Source organism: Perca flavescens, chromosome 13 (assembly GCF_004354835.1).
Source record: "Perca flavescens isolate YP-PL-M2 chromosome 13, PFLA_1.0, whole genome shotgun sequence".
Classification (NCBI taxonomy): Eukaryota; Metazoa; Chordata; class Actinopteri; order Perciformes; family Percidae; genus Perca; species Perca flavescens.
In genome coordinates, this window is record NC_041343.1 from 12,120,147 (window position 1) to 12,144,642 (window position 24,496).

The following is a 24,496-nucleotide window of genomic DNA, read 5'->3' on the forward strand; positions in this document are numbered from 1 at the left end:
GACAGCTCTGTGCTTATAGGTATTTAGCAACATTCTGTTTCGAGCATTAGCTGCCATCATATTAAACTAAATGAGACAATACTGGTCCACAGCTTTTTTGGTGTTTGTACACTTATTAGTTTGACTGAGTATGCTCTCTAAAAGGTGACCATACACAGCCAATATTAAATATTAAAACCTGCCTTTACGCTGGTCCCACTTTTGCCACTAGAAGAGCTGTAAGTAGCAGGGTGTTCTGCTGGCATGTCACCATCAAATCTGTGCTGTTAATACAGCAGGACTGAATGTACAATGTACTGAACAACAAATAGTTTAGGATTGAAACTTGGCTTTGTGTCTGTTTCATTCCATCGCTGGACTGGTGTCAGATGGATTTACAATTTCATCTTGAATCAGTGTCAGATTCCAATGTTAATTCAGAGGAATTTAGCTTGCTAGTTCCAGCTGATTTGGAGGTTGACTCAGTGGTATACCAAAACACCCAACAAGGTTTCTACTTCCTTTGTTTGGTTGTTGGTTGATCTCTACATATTTGCTTGCAAGGCCGCTATACGGACTGGTGCATGTCTGGCCAGTGTAAGATACAGTACAATTTCCCCTGCAATCAGAAGACGAGAAGAGACAGATACACAGATGGAGAGGAGAAACACAGGGCTCCATTAGAAATGACTCACGTTCCTTTGTATAATCAGGGTATATTAAAGGAAGGAACATCACACCCTCTTTGCAGCAATGAGCCATGTATACTGTTGCTTCATGGCTGTGGAAACCTGCACACTCCTCCCACCCCCACACATATGATATGCACTGTCCTCATGTGAGGGCAAACAATGTACCTCGCTCTTGAAGTTGCAATAAGTTTCATCACTTTTAAGATTTGTAACATATCTTTAAGTTCTTCATTTCTGGCTGCACACTCTTGCTCCGGCTGCATTGCTTTTGGTGTGGAAATAATAAAGGGCATGAGTAGGACTTTTAATTTGACCACCTCATTTGAAGTAACTCTTGAGAATGAGGAGTGAGATTATAGGCACCAGACAACAAAATAAAAAATATGTACTATTAAAGGCCCAATAGATGTACAGCACCCTTTTTTCACCAAACACATCATTGTGGAAAGTGCACTGTCTGCATTTGAATGCAGACCATGTACACTCAACTACATGCAAGTGGAATGTCAACTATGTGGACTTGGATTGGCGGGATGGGAATGGGGCTGTACACTGATCACAGATTGTACCTTTGATAAACTACATAAAGAACCTGTGGCCTATTACTCACATCATTTAAACCTCTATTGTATTCTTTTAGGCCTTATGGTGCATGTCTTTTGCTCAACACAGAGAATATAGTGTCAGTGCATGGCGTTGTGAGTGAGGTGAAAGGTGGTGATTATTCTTTGGCCCAAGGCGTCTCTTGTGTTGACAGCTCTGCCTCTCCACACTACTGTGCAATTGTGCTGTACGAGTGCAAAAAAAAAAGATGAGTATTCTGAATCCCAGAATTCCTCATAGCAACCCTATAATGCAGATCCTATCATATTACTTCATAATACTTTTTTTTGCGATATGCTTTGTTGTCATAACATAGGTTTGTTTCCAGGGCAGACAATTTGACTTGTTACAGCAGAAAAAGCACAGGTGAAACTAATGCATTGATGATGGCTATTCCATTTCAAAACAGATATTATGACTTGTCATAGTAGGAAAACTAAAGGTGTCACTAATAACACTGACAATGGCCCCGTTCTACTCAAGTGTCCCAGTAAACCATGATAATGGGACAGTGAGCCAGCATGCAATACCAGGACCCTGAAACAGAAACAGCCAATTGTAATTCAGCCATCATTAATTCTATTATTTACACCTATGCTTTTCTTAATGTCACATGACTAAATGTGTTCAGTGAAAAAGGAGCTAGGCTATATATCAGGGCCCTAACCAGGGCACCTAAATGGAATGCAATGTAATCTGATTACACCTATGATTTCTCTGTTATTGTTTTACATAGTACTGGTGTTATATAGCCTACTTTCCTGTACTAATATAAATTAATTTCCCTTTAACACGTAATCAAGTTATTGTGGTAATAATTGTACAAAACAATTGCTGTAATGTGTGAGCACGCGCACGAGAGGGTGGGGGGCGGGGGGGAGTTTGAGTGCCTGTGTGACTTCATTTCCCAGATTGCACCGCGCCCAATGATGTTCCCAACAGCTGACAGACGGTGAAAGCCTCTGCCAGAGCTCTCTCGGTGGAAGAGAGTAGCCTGTCGTCGGTAGCCTGTACGGACCGAATATACAAGTCGAGCACTGCTGCACTTCGGACCGCTTCGCAGCCTGGGTTGCCGTCTAGCATCTTGTTTTGATAAAAAAAAGAAAAGAAAAGAAAAAAGATTTCGTTTTGCATCCTGACTTTTCCACACTGGGAGCTGGGGACATTTGCTGTCAGCTAACTTCCACAATAGGTCGCTGCGTCGCTGGACTGCTGCATGTGTTTCATTTTAGCTGAACAGTTTGACTCCAGCCCTTCCAGCCGTGCCCAATGCTGAGGAATGGATAGTGTGTCTGCTAAAGGTGGGAAGATGGTCGAGAGTGATGAGCAGCCGGAGAGGGATAGTAGCGGTGGCGCAGCGATGGCCGCGCTACATCAATGCGAACTCATCCAGAATATGATTGAAATCTCCATCTCCAGTTTACAGGGGCTACGGACCAAATGCGCCGCGTCCAACGACCTCACACAGCAAGAAATACGCACTCTAGAGGTAATGAGCTTTTCGCATATGTCACAGCCCCGTCCTGCGATAGAGAGCAGCCTAGTCAAATTGCGGAGTCATGAAGCCCTAATACTATGTCCGCCTCATATAGGCTGAATATTGGCTGCAAGCGAGGCGCTCCACCACTGAGTGTCAGTGAGCTGAGCGCATTTTGTTGCTTGCAACATACTATTGGGGCGCAAAGACTCAACAAATGATATGCAAGTGTTGCCTTCATTGTTGCTGTACAAGATTCCTAAGTGGTCGAGATGTGACTGATGTCTGCTCCAGTTATTTGTGCGTGACCTCTTTCTCTAGGTGGAAATATTTGTCAGGAGCCCCTCGGTTAGTTCACAGCACCGCGCCGTGCAGCTGAATTCAGCCTGGCCTAATGGCACACATTCAATAATCTGATACTGCTATAATTTATATCACCGTGTGCTGTTCTCTGCACAGGATTTCGCGTGTTTGCACAACAGGCACGCTCGGCAAATACAAAACGAATTGTACGACGTGTTCCATGTGTGTGTTTCCCAGGCGTAAGCAAGGCAGGGTCGGTGTACGCGCTGCGTTTCCTGCATCTGGATGCAGATTCAGTTCATTCGTGTTGGGATGACTTGACGTTGCTTTGCGCAAAAGCCATGGCTTTTGTCGGGCCTTTGTATATTTTACTATAGTAGGCAGCAGTGTGATAGAGAAGTCATGCCTGGTCGCATGCACGCATCAGCAAAGGATGCACCCAGTATTTGCTATTTCTAGCCTTTCAGCCATCACCTACCAAATAAAAATTGTTCTTATAAAATTCAGATAGAGATTCGAAAATGCTTTTTTTTTTAAGTAGGCTAACTACACCAGAATGAAATGTGCCTTTTGGGGCCTTATTTATCTTTTTAAAAATGATAATTCCTATCTTTTCTACTGTGTGCATTTTATTAGTGGTGTTGTTATATAGTCGTTTTTGTCCGTTTTTTTTTTTCCTCAGGCCTGCATGTTTCCACCCATGGGATGTTTACAGTCACATTGTTTTTGTATTATTCTCAGCTGCCAGATGACTGAAGGAATCATGTCATGGATAGCCCAGCTTCATGTTGTTGTTTGTAACAATGCATGATGGGACAACAGGCCCTGCTTCTGCTGAGGAGGGTGATGAGAAGAGGGGGTTGGTGTGTGGGTTTAAAAGTTGCTACAGTACATTTGATGAGACATGGAGTTGTGAAAAACGTTGAAGAGTACACGGTTCATGCTTACAAATTTGAACTTTGTATGTATCTTTTGGTATTATGCTCCAGACATACTGACATTCTAGAGACATTGTAGATGGCAAATGGCTTTTCTGGCTCATGGTTTATTAAAGCGTTGGATAAAAGGAATATTCATTCCTGATTGGCTGGAGGCTATCAATTATCCATGTCTGTTTTATTTCTGTATAACTGAACACCCCCACGAACAATTGTGCTGTTGCCCCTAAAAACTAATGTTCCAGAAAGCACCGAGCATTTAGTTTCAGCCACACAGAGACGCAACAGCCTGGCCAAACTGGTTTTCAAGTGACCTTCAGAATGGTCAAGATGCAACATTATTTAGTCGCAGAGTTACAGTGTATCCGCTGTTAGTTTCTCCTTGTTTGCCTCAGCAGGCCAGGTAGCAGCACAAAAGATCTATTTGTATTTGTGATGGTAGTAGCTCTATGTCTAAGCCTGCAGGATTAAAGATATAGCTTAGAACAAGGGACAAGCAATCCTATGGTTTTAGGTGCATACTTTGTCTACAAAATAATTTGGTAGCTCCTTAGCTGGCTGGCTGGCATGAGGTGCAAGTTGGCAAACCACTGTGTGGGAACACAGGCTCAAGTGAAGAAGCCCAGCATTCAAAGTATTAACTGAAATAGAGACGAGACTAGATCAGTTTGCCAATTTGCATGTTGTCTATTGTAGCCCCAACTCTTCTTCGTCCATTGTTATGAGTATCTTGTCACTGCGTGGAACAGGATGTGATCTGGCAGAGTACTTCCTGAGGTACGCTGTCTTTTTAGATGCATTTTGCACCGGCATTGTTTTACATGATAATGGGCAGGCTGTGCCGGCCTTGCATGTTTCTTGAAGGCTACTGCTCTGAGGTCTCTTTCCTGTAGTTAGAGGCCGTTGTGAGGGGATATCTCTGTGGGTCTGGTTACTTCAAGATAGCTTTGCTGGTTTGTGGTTTAGCCAGGTTCAGGATCCTTCTCTGTTGCATTTTGAGGGTCAGAACAACTAGAAAACCTTTGTGATTTGAAATCTACCACTTCCTGCAGTGGAGATGATGTGACTGGTCACTTGCTTTTAGCTGCTGCACTGGAAGCAGGTATGGCAGATGCTTTCTTATTTACAGCACAGCTAAAGGTTTAGCTTTAATCTTACTTTCACTAAATTATAACTGTACTTTTGTCTCAGTGGTCAAACTGTTTCTGCTATTTAGCCTTACCATATGTGACATATTTGTAACTTGCACTTAAAGTAAAGATAAAATGTGACTAAAAATGGGATCAACTTGTCTGAGAACATATGAGTGGCAATGTTTTAGATCAGCTCATGTCAAAACTGTTGGTGAACTGATCATCATTTGGTGTTGGTCTTGTTATGCATCAGCAGAAATTCTGATTCATTTGAAGAAGTCCGACATGCTTTATTAACTTTATCGGGCGGACCTTTATCAGTTCCAGTTGGATTTTTGTTGTGATTGGTATTCTTGTGGTAACTTCACTTGGTTGTGTGAGCTTAAAATCTTCCCTTTGTTGTAGTTGCAGGTGTTTTGTAAAATCACGTTCCACTTTTAGCCGTTCTAATTGATTTTGAATTCTACCACCTGTTTTACTGTTACTCACTGTTTGCCTGTCACACTCTTTCTTTCTCGTTTCTTATGTTCTTCTTGTGTGCCATTCTATTGTTTATAATAGTACAAAGGAGTTTGTACTGACCAAAAAGCTGGTGATTGCTGATCTACTCTACATGACATTCAAATACAGAGTCGACATGTTCATCGTCATTGCTAAGAAGCTCGGTCTTTCAACAAGCTTTTGAGTGGAGCTGGCAGGGCATGGAGCGCTGTCTTTATGAGCAGTCGTCTTACTTCCTATGTCGTTACTGGCACCCCATTTTGAAACCACATCTTGCCATAAGTGTGCACTTTCACTTCTTGCTTCAGCCCTCCTTGAATATTCGTTTGCTAAATCCCTCAAACTGTCAGAAGATTGTGGAGTTAATGATAGATTTTGGCTGACTCCTGGTATATGATTCCAAATTTCAGCCGATATGTGAAGTGCTGTATTTCAGACATGCACAACACATCCCTAAAAACTCATCTCTGTTGTGTCTGAACCTTGACCCATTGATGTGAAAGGGTTTACAATAGCCCCTGCCATGATCTTTAAAAGATCTAGCAAGCACACTGTAATGCAACTCCCAGTGTCCAGGTGCTCACATGTCAATCATTCTTTAGCAGCTAGACCTGATAGGTTTCATTACTACTAAAGCTTTAAGCACCGTGAGGTCAAAGTAGTTGTCACACTCGAGGTGCAAACGGCCATCGCTCCCATATTGCACGAGGACTATCAAGAGATGCTTGAACTCACTTCATACTCTCATTGAGAGAGGTTTATTATTTCACTCGAACTGTGTGTGTGTTTTTTTTTTCTTCCTGCCTTGCCAGTGAGAGGATAATGATACTGGCCTCTTAAATGGAGTGCTAACTAGTACTTCACTTTTCACATGTTAATCCCACTCATCCTGGTCTCTGCCTCTCATGCTGCCTCTGTGCTACTTTTACTGTAGCTCTTTTATGTATGCCTGACTTTTGCTTTATCATACCCACTTGCACGGCCTTAGCAGCTTGTTTGTTTTTTAACCAGCGAAATCAGTCCACATGATCCAAACACTTAGAAACATGAACTCAAAACATCCTGTAAACAGTAGAACCCAAGTGCATTGCATATGTGCTGTGTTTTACATAACCTTAAACAAGTGTGCTAGATATTTTATTTGTTGCTGTAAATCTTTACATAAGAGCAATTCACCGCCTTATCTTTTTTAATCACTGCTCTCAGTAATGATCAGCAAACAGCAAAGCGTCACTCTGTTTTGTCTCCTCATGGTGTTGGAGAGAGTTTGCTGTGCGCTCGTGGTGCGAGCTGTTGTGGCTGCATCTATATTTAGACATCTTTCTTCCTACGCATTTTCAGGGTTGGTTGTTAAATAAGAAAATCAAATGACGCGCAAAGAGCCTGTGCAAGAGGGGAGAGCAAGGAGGAAAGGGGAGGGGAGAATCAAAGCCAATCCGCTGCGCTGCTTCTTATGACATGACAACCACTGTGTGTGTCTGTCGGAGGCCTAGGAAAAGACAATGGAGAATGTCGCTCACATGAGGATATAGAGGAAACACAACTCTAGCGAACGGCAACCCCGTCTCTGTTTCCTTTTTTGTGGTGTAGTCAATAAGAATGGACTGCATGATGTGGAAATCAGGATGGTTGAACAGTGTAGGCAGGCCTTAATCTATTCTTAAACTGACTCAGGATGAGTTGCATTACATCCTGTAATTTTGAGGTTTGCTGTACTTCTTCTTTTGTGTGGAAAAGAAGCGATTTGCTTGTTCTAAATCATAAGGAAGTTAGCACAATGTGGGTTGTTGTACAGGTTGATGTGCATATATATATATATATATAATTGGTGTGTGTGTGTATATATATGTATGTATATATATATATATATATATATATATATATATATATATATATATATATATATATATATATATATATATACACACACAAATTTGTAACGGAACTGCTGATAATAGTGTTTTTTTATACATATACACACATAGTTGAATGTCATGTCAACTATTATCAGCAGTTCCGTTATAAATTGATACTTTTGCATGTATGTATGTTTTGAGATCTATAAAATGGCCCCACTGACCACGTTCTGTCAGATACATCATAGTATAAGTTTAAACAAGGCCAACGGTCTGTCTGTGTGTAGGTTGTAGGCAGGGACATAGACTTACCTTGCACAACCTTACCACAGAGAGTTGGAGGCCACTCTACCACCTCCTCACCCCCCCCCCCCCCCCCCCCATCCCACACATCCCCCACCCAGCCCAGCCCAGCATAGGGGTCAACTTGCAATTGGTGGTAACACTGATGGAGGATGGGCAGCAGGCCATTGTCCCGGTCTGTCAACCATGTTAGTTCAATCCCCCCCTCCACACTAGGTCTGCCTAAGTCCATTGTGTTTTTGTCATTTGACATTTTCACCTTTTATTTCTTCTAAAATGATGCATGCATCAGTCATATCATCAGTTTACTCACCCGAGTTTACTTGCATGATCCTATATGAAACGTGAAACCAATATTGAAATGACCCTTCAATTTGTATTATCCTTTAGCTCCAGTGCTACTGTTGCTACTATTCCATGTTGACTGTGACACTGACTGGAGGAGCCTAAAAGCTACAACCAAAAAAAATAAATAATACTAATAGTGATAATATTGTATAGTTATCCCCAATTGAGATGCGGTTATCCCCAATTGCATTTGACCCATAGATTATACTGTTAAGCAAATATCTGCCAAAGACATCTAAGAACTTCTGGATTTTGCTTGGGCTTTTAATGATCGACAGCTAATATGACACTGAGTAGAAATGCTTCACTAAGCCTGTCCTGACAACAAGAAACATGAGCATTTTCAGTCTGAGAAAAATGAACTGACCTTCCTGTGCAAATATCATTTTCTGGAATAGAGCTTTGTTGCTCAGTTCTCAGATAGGCCATGCTATCCTTGGCAGGTGCACCAAAAGTGACTGTGTCAGCAAGAGCCTTGAGAAAACAACTGGAGCAGTGGGATCTGCTCCCCGAGTCTGCTGTGACTCGGGCAGGCCTGCTAGGGCTCCTCTCTCTCCCCTCTCTGGCGGCAGACACACTGGTTGTCACTCATCTCCTCACAGCATTAGGCCGTTGCCATGGTGTTGTTTAGCACTGCTGACAGGTGGGCTCTGACGCCATTTCTCCTCCCCCTCCTCCCACCCCGAGGCCACACGTCAAACGCTGCTATCTCCACTCTGCACCAAAAATAATACAGAGGGCCTGTCATTATCTCTTGGTTTGTTGATGTGCCTGGCTGTGCTCTCAACACAAACACACACATCACTGATATCAATGATGGATTTGGGGACGTGTGTGCTTGTGTAACTCCATCCACCTTATTTATTTAGGATGTTAATGGGTAAAGTAAATGCTCTGCGTGTGACGGGAGATAAAGAAACGTTTGTCGTGTTTTGTTGCTACTGCTGTTATTGTCGTGTGAGGACACATGGTGACATTTGTATTTTGAGATGTATTGTGTCTGAGCTCCATGTTTCACATGTATGGGAAAATCCCACTGAAATGTTGCTGACGACTAAGAGGGGTTGCTAGGTAACCTGACGTCACAGGACTGCACTAGTGTATAGGGGGGTAAAACAGGATGCTAGCTCATTAGCCAAGTCGAGTAAAGGCCTTTCACTGCTAGCCATGCTAGTACACAGAAACCCTAAATTCAGACCCTTAATGAGAGCTCTGAGTTGTAATTCATGTTGGTTTGTAACGGATTGGATGCACCATTTATCACAGCATTACATTGTTCACTCTGCCGTCTATATACATGCTTGTCTACCAGTATGTTCGCAAGTGTGCAGGATATATGTATTTCCAGTCCAAATGTGTATAAAAGAGAATATCAAAGGTAGCAAGCTGCCAGCTCTTACAGGCTCAACATTGCACATCCATACAGCCTCTTTTTCCTTAATGTTAAATGGTTGTATGTATTAGGGCTGGGCGATTATCACGATATTTTTGACCAAATACCTCAATATCGATATTGCGGCGATATTCTAGGGTTGACAATTGGTGCTTTAACAAAATATCTTCACACTTAGATTTTAGATAAATAATCATCAGTAATGTGGACATAATGTCTAAGTGGGGAAAAGGCAAATAATAGAACAGTTACAACAGTCTGGTAAGTTCAGAAAAGTACATAATTTTACTGTAATGCAGCCTTTAAAAACAGCAAAAGACACCACTTATGTCATATCACGATATTACGATATCCAAAATCTAAGACAATATCTAGTCTCATATCACAATATCGATATACTATCAATATATCGCCCAGCCCTAATATGTATGTATTTGTTTCTGTATTTATTGTTTGTTTATTTCATATTAAAGCTTCAGTGCGTAACTGTTTGATATTATGAACATCCGTTACATTCAAGCCATTGCCAAATGAGTTGATACAAAGCTAATTAAGACTATCAGCTACAGACAACTCTCTCTGGATTTCTCAGTATATCTATGTTCAGAAGATTGTGGCGTCTGGTGACTTTCCTGCGCAGAAACTCGAGTGAAGATGATTCCCTCTTCTGAAGAGTCCATGTTTTTTTTTTTATCCTCCGTGTCCTCTGTGGCTACTAGCAACTGCGTGGGGGAGGCGTGGGGGCGCGATCACGTAATGTGGTCCCGCCGACAGTGTTGTTGTCATTACTTAGAATTCCTCATGGGGGAGACAGAAACTACACACTATAGCTTTAATGTTTATGTTTATTAATGCACCAACAACCAAGGCAAATTCCACATAAGTGCTACTTACTTGGCAATAAATCCTTTTCTGATTCAGCTTCTGACTGGGCTCTAAGGTCAAATGCATCCAACTAAACCTACAGATATTTTGGAAACAGTAGAGCATTTATTTAGCCTGACAAGCCAGACCCACATCAATATGTTGGGTCTGGGATCTCACCATTGACGGAGCTCAATCCGAGGGGCGGGACAAACGGCTGTCTTTCAAATTCCCTCTGCACGTAATAGGATAGCGCTACAAACAGGCAGAACAACGAAGAAGGTAGCAGAGCTAGTTGATAGATTAAACTTTTGCCGTGTCCGGTCGGCAAAACTCCGAACACATCTTCCTTTTTTAAGAATGACTTCAGTGCCGTTCTTTGTTCTTTCTCAAAGAAAAGCTTAACTCCAAGTCTTCCAGAAGATCGCTGTTTCCAGCAGCAGCAGCCACAAGCCCCGCCCACCGACTTTATACACGATGTGATTGGCCTGACCAGATTTTGTTTTTTCCAGCTCGCAAGTCAACGGAGAGTGCCTAGACCCCCCCTGGCTGCAAAACAATTTTGATGCTGCTAGGGTGGGTCTAGATTTCTAGGCTAGCATTTATTGTAATGCTTAAATAAAAAAGAAAAATGTGACGTGAGCTTTGTTTTTGTTTTTTTGCATTTATTTTCTTCTTAACCAATCAGCTTTTATGACATGGTCCTTGCTTGTAAGTTTTTAAAACATCCCTTTTTATCAGTTTACATTCAATAATGCATGCTGTTTTTATTCTTTGATTATGCTCTCTGAGTGCAATTGATAATGGCTGAGTATTTTTGCGAGCTGAAAAGCTGCAGTCAGAGTCGACACAGAGAGCATTGACTTCTTTTCCATCTTCTTTCATCCCTGTGGCCCTCGGTGGAGACGCTTTTGTTAGCTGCCACGAAGCAGCCTTTTCACATCCCAAGGCTACACTTTTGGAGAGCAGCGTGGCTGTGTGAGTTTCTGTCTGGTTGGCAGGTGGATGTGTCACGGACTACGTGTGAATGAGCGGAGAAAGACACACGCTCCTCATTGTTGCTCAGGCACTCGAGAGTTGCGTGGTGGGTTGAAAGCTAGCTGGTGTTGCACGGCTCAACTGAAGGTGCTGCCTGCTGTAATGGACTCTTACAGATAGACTGCGAGATAAGGAGACACACTATACGGCCGCGCTGAGCTGCACAACGCGGACCGCTGCAAGCCAATACTGCGGTGTTCATTGTGATACTTACTCACAGGACCACTGCACTTGACATTGGCTTTGAAAGCGCAGAGGTAAAGTCTTGCAGCTTTATATGTCGTTGAGTATGAGCGTTTTGAGACGGCGACAGGTCTGTCACCGTCTCACCGTTTCAAGCACAGCTGGGTTTGGGATGTTCTGGTTAGGTGATGCGCCCCATGTCATGAGATACTACAAAGGTCTTCACCAGGGCTTTAGTCATTAATGTGCTGATTAGCAGATGCAAGGCTCAAGAGGAAGATCGTGGGGGGGGGGAGTTACTGTGCATTCACTCGCCTGCTTCATCAGCAGCACCACCACCAGAAAGTGGAGACATTGGAGATGCTTTTTGTAGAGGATGAGGAGACGCAAGTTGAAGGAAGGCAATCATTCCTAGTAGCTTATCTATATATATATATATATATATATATATATATATATATATATATATATATATATATATATATATATATATATATCTATCTCTATCATAGATACATACATGGCTGTTTGTGACAAAAGGTTCAATTCCAAAGCCTGTTTTCTAAGAGCTGGTGAAACAAACAGAGAGAGTACAGTACCTCTAACACTTACTGGAAAATTGACTGGCCATATGGAACTTTCTTTCGTCATTATATCACTGAGCTGCTTCCTTGCTCCAAATACACTTGTTTGCTGTGCCAGCAGTGCAGATGCTCTCATTAGATGACCGGCTCATTGATCCTCTGTATGATAATAGCTGTTTATATCTAATTAACTGTCTTATGCATTGGGGGCACTGGGAAATTGGGTTACAAACAAACACTGGAATCGTTACTGCAGGTACATAGATTTCAGAATGGGGAAAAAGAAAAGAAAACGAGAATGGAGAAATTCATGGATCAGGTTAACATTTATCATACTGAAGAGGCATCTGTTGATGGAAGATACAGTATATCAGCTGAGGTGATGAATGTAAGATGGATTTGGCACTATGTAATGTCACTTTTGTAGAAGCAACAGTAGTCTGTAGTAACTGTATTATTTCTCCAAAGAATCACTTAATGTGTGGTATTGCAGTAACAATAGAACACACATACTGCATCATTTCTGTGTGTGACAGTGAAGCCCTGCTCCTTAGCTGGAGCACCTAGCACGCTGTGAGTCTCCCCCCTAACCTGCCCCTCCCATCGGCGCTGTGTTCTCTATTGCTCCCTGCAGGTGAAGCTGATGAAATACATCTGTAAACAGCTGCAGTGCAAGCAGAAAGTGCCCGAGACCGAGAGGCCCGAGGCCCTGGACAGCTACCCGCACTTACGAGACTGGCTACGCACCATCAACCTGCGACCGGAGCTCATTGAGGTAGGTCACACTGTTTTGTTTGAATATCAGTATCTCTCTCTATCTCTCTCTCTTTCTCTCTGGCCATGGTGACTGTGTTCGTGTCACGTTTATGTGGATTCAGAATGTGTACTCAGTACGCGCTCACATGTGCATGAGGAATACTTGACCAGTGACCATCAAAATGTCTTTCTAAAAGAGGAGCTCCGTCATTATTTATGATCATCATATTTGAGCAGCAAACGGTGGCAGCAAATCTTAACTAATTAATTAAAAAAGTATACTTTCCATATTTCTTTTAAGGCAATACATAAAGCATCTTTCATGAGACTAATATGGATAGGAAAGTGACTGCTCGCTACAATATTAACTTGTCCTCTTTTAGACAAACTCCCCTTGGTTGCCTTAAAATCCTGTTCTAAGCCTACTGCCATTTATATTTTTGGGCCATGCTAGTGAGACTGGAGAGAACTTTTTTTCTTGATCCCTGAGCAGGACACGGACTCCCCACCAGTTAATCGGACCTCTGACCTCTTTGTTGAGGGCCCCTAAAAGACATATTTCTGACGGAAAAAAAAACCTTAATCAATACATTTGTTAATTATAAACATACTTAAAATCAAACATTCACTCACTTTTTGCTGCTAAAAAAGGTTACTGGGTGCCTGTGTAGCTCACCTGGTAGAGCAGGCACCCATATATAGAGGTTTACTCCTTAACGCAGCATCTCTCTCTCTCTCTCTCTCTCTCTCTCTCTCTCTCTCTCTCTCTCTCTCTCTCTCTCTCTCTCTCCCCCTTTTATGTCTTCAGCTGTCCTATATAAATACAGGCCTAAAACTGTCAAAAAAATGATCTTGCAGTGTGCAGTTATCTTAATACTATGTTGTTCTGACTAATGAGATAACCGGTTGTTTGAGATCCACTATTGAAGATATTATTGCATTGCACCAAATATGCTCATGCCTTTGCATAAGGGAGTTACAGTGTTAGCAGTTAAGGTGCTGTGTACTGTTTAGGGACTATGTCTTCTGGATCACCACTTCTCCTTACACCAGTACCCAACAGCTTATGCACACCTGGAAAAAAAAATGCATTAAATTCCTTATTTGGCAAGTTTAGTGCGATTCTCATTCCATCACGTGATTTGTTTAATGTAGTTGTAATTTCCTCTCCTTTCACCGGCTGCCCTTCCTGTGCTGCTGTGAACTCTTTAAATCCCTCTCATCTACTGTATGTTTGTATTGTTCTTGTCTGTTTGTCTTTGTTTTGCGACCTTACCGTAACCTGCTTATTTTAATCCTTTCTGCACTTGTTATTGTTTAATATGTCCCAAGCTTGTGCACACTTTTTGTTATGTTTTTACTGCCTTCTTTCCATATCTGATTGTCTTCTGTTTACAGCTTAGTCCTATCAATCATGCTGAGTGCTCTCTTTGCTTTTAAAATATTTGAGTTTTTTTTTTTTTTTTTATATATATATAGTAAAAGTGCTCATTTGTATGTGTTGTATACCAACTGGGCTTTCCCCAAAAGATGTACATGTAAACCCGTCATGGCTTGTTGAGGACCCATTTAGATCAAACATTATTAGATTGAGATTTCTACAGTATATCTCCTTTATCATCGCCAATATGGAATGGCTGGTCCAAAAACATTACATTGATCACGTTTATTTTTTTTTCTAACCTGGAATCCAGTGAGATATTGCATATTGTTAGTCAAGCATGTGGATGCCGTGTTGGCTTAAATGGTCATGTGTGTCTTTCTGTAACTAAATAATGATGCCTGTGGCTTTGCTAAGCAGCCTCCTTGTATCTTTTATATGGCTTAAAGATAAGTTTGCCAAAGCATTTAACCATTGCAAAAATGAGAATAGAAATATCCCAAAAATTGTAAAATATGATAAAAAATAGAGTTTACATGTACATTTTGCCTGAGTGCATGTGTCTGTTTGTATGATAGCCTTCAGAGATGCATTTATTATCAGTTCCATGTCTATCTACAGTATGCAAATGTGAGTATTATATCCTGAAGACTTCTAAAATGGCAAACCATAAGGGGACCATATGAACTAAAACCCACTTGGCTTAATATGTACTCAATAACCATGTAATGTTAATGGCTGTGCACACATACAGTACATAGCAATACTGACCAATAATACTGTATCAAGGAGGCCCACAGTAGTGCAGCCATGTATGCAAGCTATGCTGTTCATGGTGCTTAAATTGTAATGTTATTATGAGTGAGTAGGTGGGAGGGGAGCGGAGGGCCCACAGCCACTTTTGAACATTACATCACACTTGTGTGTGTGTGCGCGTGCATGCATGTGTATGCGTTTTCTTTTGCTTACAGTGTACACATGAGTGTGGGAGGTTGCCCTAGTTTTGTGATCAGTGTTTGCCCTCTCAGAGCTAGAGTTTAACCTGACTGATAAGCAGTTGTGTACTTCCCATGTCAGAAAAACATTCTAAACTCACAAGACTATCTCCACTATTTCCTTCTGTGATCCACAAGCTGTTTGTGCTGTCATTTTGCCTACTGCCTCAGTAACTAAACATAAAATAAACGGTAAATACCTCAGGCTTGTAGCTCTGTATCCACACAGCTTCTGTTTCTGTCTTTAACCCCCTGATCCTCAGCTATTCTTTTCTATTCTATTCAAACTATTCTGATTGTGGTGTGCATACTGTATAACCAATGGAAATGAGAGGAAACTGATGTGGGAGTATGTGGAATTAGCTTAAGAATTGTTCTTGCATGTATGGCATACTAGCAATGGATCTTCCTTTTTAATAAAGGTCCTTACTTGATGTTCAAATTACTATTTGACTAAATGGCTATCAAGCAATGTTAGATCAAAGGTACAATTATATTTCAATTCATTTTTGCTACAGAAAAGTCTCTATATTTGTTAACTACAGATAGGCCTACACAATCACACTGTAAAGTGTGAAAAGGCGTGTTTTATTATTCTAATCTCATTGTTGATTTAGTGCACTGTTTACTGTCTACTAGTTAAAAAAAGAACTCTTCCAGTACCCTCTTTCTCTTTCTCTCTCTCTCACTCTCTTCATTGTGCGATAAAAGAGTCGATTCACATTATAATGTCTAATTTGATAAGTTGTCAATTACTAGTTGTTTGCATGTTGTCACATAATGACCTGTAGCTACTTGGGGGGGAAATGTGATTACAAGTCAAACCAAGTTGCAGTGTATTCAGTCCCAGCAGCCATGTATCTGTGTCTTGTCTGAGTGTTATTTTCGTAATTTGTAGCCTGCCAGTGCTACTCAGACTGCCTCCCACTCTGATTTTGCCTTTCTAATGTACTCCTCTACTTGCACAATGTTGTTTTGTGTGATGTCTGTTGTCTTCCTGTTAGCTGCTGTCATTGTTTCCTTCACCCCTGTGCAGTGACCACTTTTTTTTCTAAAGACAGCGCTTTACTTCATCCATTCAAACATGTGTTAATTAGGAAATCCTGAGTGAATCTGAATGAACGCAACTGATTCTCAAACGGTAGAATGAAAATACTGCTCAGACTTGACTAACACTTGCCTGTGCTTGGTTTTGAACTTGGACTCAAACAAGGTGGTCTTGACCTCCTACAGATTTTGGGCCCAAGTCCTGTCTTTTGTGTTTACTACCACCTTCTAATACAGGCACATACCACATCTGTAGTACTGAATAATCTGCACAGCCATATAAGTGGAAGAAGCAGTATGATAAATGCCACAAACCCACAGGATTACCACCGATTTCCAGGAACAGAGCAAGTCAAAGGGTTGTGTGACCTATTTAATACTGTAACAAGCTGCCCTTTTAATGCTGACTTCCAGCCTCCTACCGGCCATGGTGTTAAGACCACTGCTGTGTTAGAAAACTTACAACACAAGGTTTTTTTTATTGATGTTATTTAAACGACTTCAAGCAGAGTCTCTTTGCTTTCTCCTGTGGCACAAATGTCATCAGTTTTATTATGGTGTTACGTTTTAGATACAGGAGAAGGTTTATACAAAATCTTCTTTCTGAACATTTAGCAAATAATCACCAATAGCCTGAAGACTATTTATACACTGTAACTGATTTCGCCTTAGTGGTATACTTGCTGATTGTATTTCCTGTTGCAGAGTTTCCCACTGATGCATCATGTATATTGCTTGTGTTTTCGCTCTTTATTTTATAGTTATTGAGCGCTCACCCTTTTCTTTTTCTTGGTATTGCTCCTCTGCAGGCGGTGGAAGCAAAGTTGTCTCTGGATGCCTTACTGCAGATGTCAGGTGTTCAGGTGAGGGATACACTGCGAAGACTTGGGTCCAGTTCAGAAGAATGTGCCCGGCTCAGTGCTGCCCTCTCCTGTCTGAAGAGTGCCACTGAATCAGGTATGTGTTTACTCCGTGATCTGCATGCATCACGTTGTATTCTTCTCGTTCTTTCTGTTCATGGTGTTTTTCTGTGTTGTCTGCCGTCCAGGAGGAGAGCTGAGGGACGACGGCAGTCTCTGGCTGTCTGAGCCCTCAAGGAGGGACAGTGGCTCTCTACTGACTGCAGACCAGCTAACCGGCCTGGGAACTCCACTCCGCTCTCACAGTCCCTCACCTCTCTCCCGCCCATCCGCCATCCAGTCCACCCCATCCACCCCCTGCGCTACCTTCCCTCATCCTCGCTCGGGCTCTGTGTCAGGGGTGCCCACGCCTGAGGCACTGGCATCCTACTCTTACAGCGAAAGCCCTCTTACAGATCCCTTCCCGATGTCCTTAGCTCACACAGCTCGGCTCCACGGACACACTTCCACCCCACCCATAACTCCGCCGTCAAAGAGGCGTCACCGACTGAAGCCCCCCTGCACCCCTCCACCTCCGTCCCGCAAAGTGCTGCATCTACTTCCCAACATCACCCTGACGCGCAGCAAAAGCCACGAGTCCCAGCTGGGCAACCGCATCGAGGACCCACCCACCAACAAGTAGGTGCTCAGAAAGCTGTTCAATCTAACGTACTCTTGCAGAATTCACCCCTGACGAGAGATTTTCATAAGTAGGTCAGAACAGAACTAGATGGGAATCCTCAGATCACATTGTAATTGTAACCGAGTTCCACTGTTGGCTTTGTTAGCAAGGGCCATCGGGGAGTGTGGGAGGAAAGTGCTGTGAGAGGAGATCTACAGTATCTTTTAGTTAGCTCGCATTGTTTTTGCACTTCTGCGACTATATTATGCAGGCATTATCAAAGCCTGAGGTCTCATTTGCTGTTTACACCTTGTTTCCTTTGTTCTTTTACTTATGTGCGGTATGATGAATCCAATTTCTATATATTTCTAATTTAAGGATCCGTTGATGCTACTACAAATGTCCTGTCTAAGCAATTTGAGAAGCTGTGTTAACTTTCTCAAATCTCAATTTATTTTAGCAGATTTTTCGTTTTGGAGTCTACTGCAAATTGTGCTTTTCCATTACTAATAGATGAGACACAATACGATTCATTCTCATTGACATACAGTAGTAGTATAGTAGTAGTTTGTTTAATTGTGGAAGTGATTAATTGATCCACACAAGATTAATTGGCGACAATTTTATGGATACATAGGGATTCATAATTGTATTTGATTTAACAACAAAACTGGCATCATTAGATTATTATTTTGAGCTCTGTAAAATTAGACAATTAACCTGTAATAATTCCACATCCAGTGGACAAATGAGGGAAACAGATAGCAGTAGTGGGTGCTATATCCCGCTTAAACAAGCACAATCATGGTGGTATTAAGGTAATTGGGTTACTTTAACAGTTGCCGGTGCAGTTTTCAGTGTCTCGTTCTCACCTCAGTCAGGACAGAAGCAGAGCTTTACCCAGAAACACTCCCGTTCCCTCTCTCTCCTTCTTCCTCTCTCACATCCTTTCACATCCTGCCTGTTGCTCTTTTGCTCTGGCTGTATGAGTAGAGCTAATCCCCACACAGATTCCCAGAGATTATGACTCATGTCAAAACAGGAAGTTTTTCCTAGGACTAATGCTCATAGGTGGTAAGACACACACAATATATCTCTCTCCCTCATTTTTTTCCCCCTCTATTGTGATTGGATGCACATACACAAACAAGCCACATGTTTATCCATAATATCCTGTATGTTTATGGAAGCTTTTGTGAAAGAGAAGAAGAAAAAAAAACTGGCAAAGGCAGCAGAAGTAAATATAGCTGTCAGAGATCCAAAGCAACACACACACACACACACACACACACACACACACACACACACACACACACACACACACACACACACACACACACACACACACACACACACACAATCTTGCTATCCTGTCTTCGTACACTGTATGGTATATTACAATGGTAAAACAGTCAGAGGTCTGATAGCTGATTGACCAGAACAGATACAATTAGACAAATTTATTTTCCCAAACTATGAATACTCACATGCGTTTGCACGCGTGTGTAAACCACAGAGCTGGCACTGCTTGCTGCTTCGGTACTTGTGACTTCAGTTTGGGTGTTAAGGTTGTCATCCTTTCTATCCCGTGCCAATGCTATTTAGGTACTCTCTCTACCCCTTACATAACCTGCCCTATACAGTACAGTCTGGTGTTGAAGCGATGCTGCGGACCTGCTGTAACACCCAGTGTAGTTTTTGCCAGTATACTGGTCCTACCGATATTCCATTTTGTTTCTTTGGCTTTCCCTCTCTCCAGGTGTGTTAAAAAGAATAAGTTGTTACTGAATATGCAAGTTAATGGGAATGGATGTGAGGACTCGCCTTCTCGTTACCCCGCCATGTCAGCGCGCACCCCTGGAGTCACCCCAGCTACCACCACAGCTTCGTACACCCTGCCTGGCACGCCCACCCTCCTGGAGGAGCACAGTACTATTAAGAGTGAGTCATGCACCTGTGTAAATTTTTTTTAATTTTTTTTTTATTCACTTATTTGGTCAATATGCATGTATGATGTGTCAAAAATAGTCCATGTTTATCCAATAAGAGCTGTGATGAATAAGAATAGATGGTTTGATTGGTTCTGAAAAGTTATAACTCCTCTTCTTTATTTCATATGCATTTGTGTGCAAGTGTGTGTGCTTGTATTAAGGCTTGAATGTGACAGAGCATCTTAAAGGTCCCATGACATGGTGCTCTTTGGATGCTTTTATATAGACCTTAGTGGTCCCCTAATACTGTATCTGAAGTCGAAATTCAGCCTTGGTGCAGAATTACAGCCACCAGAGCCAGTCCCACAATGAGCTTTCCTTAGTATGTGCCATTTCTGTGTCTTTAGCTATTGAGGAGGAGAGAGAGGGGGCCCAGGTGGAGGGTTAAGGTGTGGCCTTGACCAACTGCCACTTTGCTTGTTTGCAAGCCATGATGTCTCTCTCTCATGGGTGGGCCAAATTCTCTGGGCGGGCAAAGCAGAGAAAGGGGAGGTAACCTTGCTCCTTATGACCTCATAAGGGGAAGATTCCAGATCGGCCCATCTGAGCTTTCATTTTCTCAAAGGCAGAGCAGGATACCCAGGGCTCGGTTTACACCTATCGCCATTTCTAGCCACTGGGGGACCATGGGCAGGCTGGGGGAACACATATTAATGTTAAAAAACCTCAGCATTTCTTTGTGAAGGAATCACAACCCAAATGTGGGCTGACTCTGTTCTAATAACAAAATCTGAATTGTTAAATGCTCAGTTTTTTATGTGATTAACCACCCGGGTCATTAGATACCAAGTCTTTTTCGACATAACCAATCCTTCCTCCAATCTCTCTCCCCTTCTTCCCATCCTTCCCTCTCTCTCTTCCCCCGGCTAGATAACGTAGCAGGGCATCGCAGCTCCCCACAAGCAGTGAGGAGGGACATCGGCCTAGCAGTCACACACAGGTAGATCTTTTGCTCACGTACACTGTGTTCTATCCAAAGCTTATGTCATAATAAAGCTAACACGCTAGATTTGTTATTAATGAAATAAAAAAGAATATTGTAGGTTTGATAGCATTTCTTGTGTTTTATGTAGGTTTTCAACCAAGTCCTGGCTGTCCCAGACGTGTCAGGTGTGCCAGAAGAACATGATGTTTGGGGTTAAGTGCAAACACTGTCGGTGAGTTAAGCGCTTTCTTTTTAAAGGGTACGTCAATCAACTTTTATGTGTGTTTCTTATTGACTGAGACAGTAGAACAGTAGCGTGTTGGAAATGCAGATTAAGGAAAAACAGGAGCTCTGACAGGATTCAGCCCTTGGCCGTGAGAGTGCATGGAGCTGGACTAAAAGAGTGATTTAGGTGCCATATACTGATACTCTGCCTACTATCTGTGCAGGTTAAAGTGCCACAACAAATGCACAAAGGAAGCCCCATCCTGCAGAATCTCCTTTCTACCAAGTAAGCTTTGTTCTATCCTCAATCTGCAGTCGATTGACGCAATGTACTGCGCATAGACGTTGTGACATTTCCAATTTCTTTTCTAGTCGCCAAAATTCGGAGGACTGAGTCTGTTCCGTCTGATATAAACAACCCTGTGGACCGGCCGCCAGAAGCACCGCAGTTTGGAACACTACCAAAGGCCATTACAAAAAAGGTTAAAAACAATATAAAATCTAAATGGCTTAGGAGTTCTGCATTACAGCAAACAGTATTCCTTTGTGTAGACTTATAAAATATCATTGTGAAATTACAAACTATGTACCTTGAAATAAACTAGGTAAGCCATAGTGTAGATTGCCACTGAAATACCAGACTAGAGTTTTATCTCCATGTTAAGCATTTGTATATATGAAAATTAAGGCCACATTCGCACAGAAAACCTCTCTCTTATCCAAGTCTGCATGTGTTTGTTTTGGAGATAAAAGACAAATAGTTCTGCAAGTCATTTTGACATCGACTTTTCAGTCTTTTTTCACCATCTGCCCTTTCAAAACATTAGTGAAGCTCACTCCATGTTGTGCCATCAAGCAATTCTTATCTCTGCCATAACACAATCCAGCAGGTTTTCCTTGAAATCGCATTGACTGCTACAATGTAAAAATGAAAGTAAAATAAAAAGTGTAAAAGTCATCTTAAATATCAACTCTTGATCCTTGTTTGTATCCATCTCTACCCCACCAGGATCATCCTCCGGTGCTGAACCAGCTGGACTCCAGCAGCAATCCGTCCTCCACCACCTCGTCCACGCCTTCTTCCCCTGCACCCTTCCAGCAGAGCAACCCTCCCAGCGCCACTCCACCCCCGAACCCCTCGCCAAAAGGCCATCGGGACAGCCGTTTCAACTTCCCAGGTAAGCCTCCCAGATGCCTGGATACAGAAACACAGTTGGAAATCCACGAGTACAGATAGCCTGACAAACGCAAACAAATCCAGAAAACACACACATACTGTACATGCTGAAATGTGCATGTTAACATTTGTGCTCTTGATTTCTCCTAAATATATAGCTTTTCCTGAATCACTTTTCCAGTTTAACAGTATTTAATAGTATGAGCCACAAACAACCCTTCTCTCTCTCTCGCTCTCTCCCTCTCCCTCTCCCTCTCTCTCTCTCTCTCTCTCTCCCTCTCCCTCCCTCCAAATATGACATTAACACTGAAGAAAAACTGTTTTTTTTTTTTTTTTTTTTTTTTTTTTTACAAGATCTGTTAATTTGAAGCTTCACTAACCAAGAGTCTCTCTCCCTGTCATGCTTGTCGGTCTTTCCCTCTTCTTTTTTTGTGTGCAAAAGCTGCCTGTTACTTTCAGCATAGACAGCAGTTTATCTTCCCCGGTGAGTTAACAGTCAGTTAAGTTAAGTGTCATGCTGCATTGTTATTCTCCCATCGTTCCACTCTTCAAACCTTGGATTCCCTTACTGTAGCTCTCTCTGTCCTCTGCATGTTTGCTTTTAGGGTTGTAGCACTTAACTGTAGCTATCTTTCACTGTGTGCCAGCTCTAGGATTGCATGTCGACACCTTACAACCTTCTGACACCATCTGCTGGTGGTAGTGGGAAATTGCATGAGCAGTCATGTTCTGTATGTGGTGTGATGAGGCCTTCCTAATGGAAAACGTGGGGAAACATAATAGAGAGTTTTTGCTCCTCTCATTCCTTCCTAAACCATTTTATTTTTCTCTACAGATGTCTCCAGTCATGTCCATTTGCACCCTGAAGTCCTCCAAGACACTGTGTAAGATATTTATATATAAAACTTAAAAACAAAATCAAGTTCACTAAATAGTTTGTTTAATTTTTCTTTGTTTTTACCCCTCTGATATCAATTTTCTGTATCACAGCAGTGAGATAGAGCAATCAGCGGATGACATACATGCTGAGTTGGTAGAAGATGAGGATGAAGAGGTAAAGTTGCAACATGTTGCAGTCCAGAAACTACAGGTTTTACCATCAGTATAATGAGGTTGTTCAGAGTCATATTTCTGAAATGTATCTTTGCATCTCATTACGTTCGATGTTTGGACACCAATATTGTCATCCATCAAAGGTAGCAGATATAAATAAGATGAGTTGATAGACAGACAGACTCAGATAGTCTGTTAACCAGACAAAGCTAAAAGCTAAAAATGGGGATGTTGACCCAGATCATTATGACAGAGAAACTGTCTCATTCTGAATGGATGTTTGTTATGGCACCAAGGTAAAAAAAAAAAAAACAGCTGTCGAACCAGAGAGTCATGTTTCTTGTAAAAACATTCTAACATGAATGGCCTGGTATTGACCAAAAACATAGCTCCACTGACATTTGTTTATTGAAATCAGGTTTGACCTGTTTGGTTGGGATGATACTGTTGCTGTGTTGTCTTGCTGACATGTAAATATCACTGCAGAGCTGGAGACAAAAATATAAATGTATTGACTCATCCTCCATAAGACCAAATATATAACCATCCGATAGGAAGATGCAGATGCTTTATATGTAATTTTTGCCATTTTCTCATATCGGTAGAAACGTAGTCTTAATTTGTAAGAATACAGAACGTTGCCAGTAAGTAAGCACAATAGATAAACGAAGCCATCGCCACACTCTTGCAGGAAGGGGAGGAGGAAATTGAGGTTGAAGATGAAGACCCCAACGCGGAGGACGATAATGAGGAAGAAGACGACGAGGACGAAGGGGAAGATGAGGAAGAGGACATGAGGATGAACGTGGGCTCAGACGGGGAGTGCGATGAGCTGGATGATCTGCCCAGCTCTCGGGGAAACCAGTGGAAGGGCCCCATCTCCCGCAAGGCCAGTCAGACCAGCGTCTACCTGCAGGAGTGGGACATCCCTTTTGAACAGCTGGACCTCGGAGAACTCATAGGAAAGGTGAGAAATCTGACCTATATGTTAAATAGTATATGTATCATAACCTATGGCAGATTGCAGGGACCCAGGTTCCATTCAGCCCAAGATTATTTGTTCTGGGAGATGGGTCAATCCCAATCGCGATGGATAAGCAAATAAGAAGCTGGGTCCAGACTAGTTTAGTGATAGCTAGGCAGATTATTTTTAAGAGGATGGAATAATGGAGGGGTGCCGTCAATCCAGGAGTGGGCTTGTGGGATGGCTAGGGTGGCAGCGTTTGAAAA

At 42.1% G+C, this 24,496-nt stretch overlaps 1 protein-coding gene across 4 annotated transcripts in view; it reads left to right on the top strand.

Moving 5' to 3' along the window:
• Positions 1-2,223: 2,223 nt before the first annotated feature.
• ksr1a (kinase suppressor of ras 1a) overlaps positions 2,224-24,496 on the top strand; it is a 28,749-nt gene continuing 6,476 nt past the window's right edge. For 2 of the 4 annotated variants that reach the window (XM_028596177.1, XM_028596178.1), the window contains exons 1-14: positions 2,224-2,763; positions 12,830-12,970; positions 17,184-17,331; positions 17,423-17,912; positions 19,655-19,836; positions 20,757-20,826; positions 20,960-21,043; positions 21,261-21,322; positions 21,409-21,518; positions 22,046-22,214; positions 22,656-22,697; positions 23,049-23,097; positions 23,204-23,267; positions 23,958-24,233. In XM_028596177.1, coding sequence (XP_028451978.1) covers positions 2,554-2,763; positions 12,830-12,970; positions 17,184-17,331; positions 17,423-17,912; positions 19,655-19,836; positions 20,757-20,826; positions 20,960-21,043; positions 21,261-21,322; positions 21,409-21,518; positions 22,046-22,214; positions 22,656-22,697; positions 23,049-23,097; positions 23,204-23,267; positions 23,958-24,233 — 2,097 coding nt within the window. In that variant the 5' untranslated portion in view covers positions 2,224-2,553. The remainder of the gene's footprint in view (positions 2,764-12,829; positions 12,971-17,183; positions 17,332-17,422; positions 17,913-19,654; positions 19,837-20,756; positions 20,827-20,959; positions 21,044-21,260; positions 21,323-21,408; positions 21,519-22,045; positions 22,215-22,655; positions 22,698-23,048; positions 23,098-23,203; positions 23,268-23,957; positions 24,234-24,496) is intronic. The other 2 variants (XM_028596180.1, XM_028596179.1) reach the window with 2 other exon arrangements.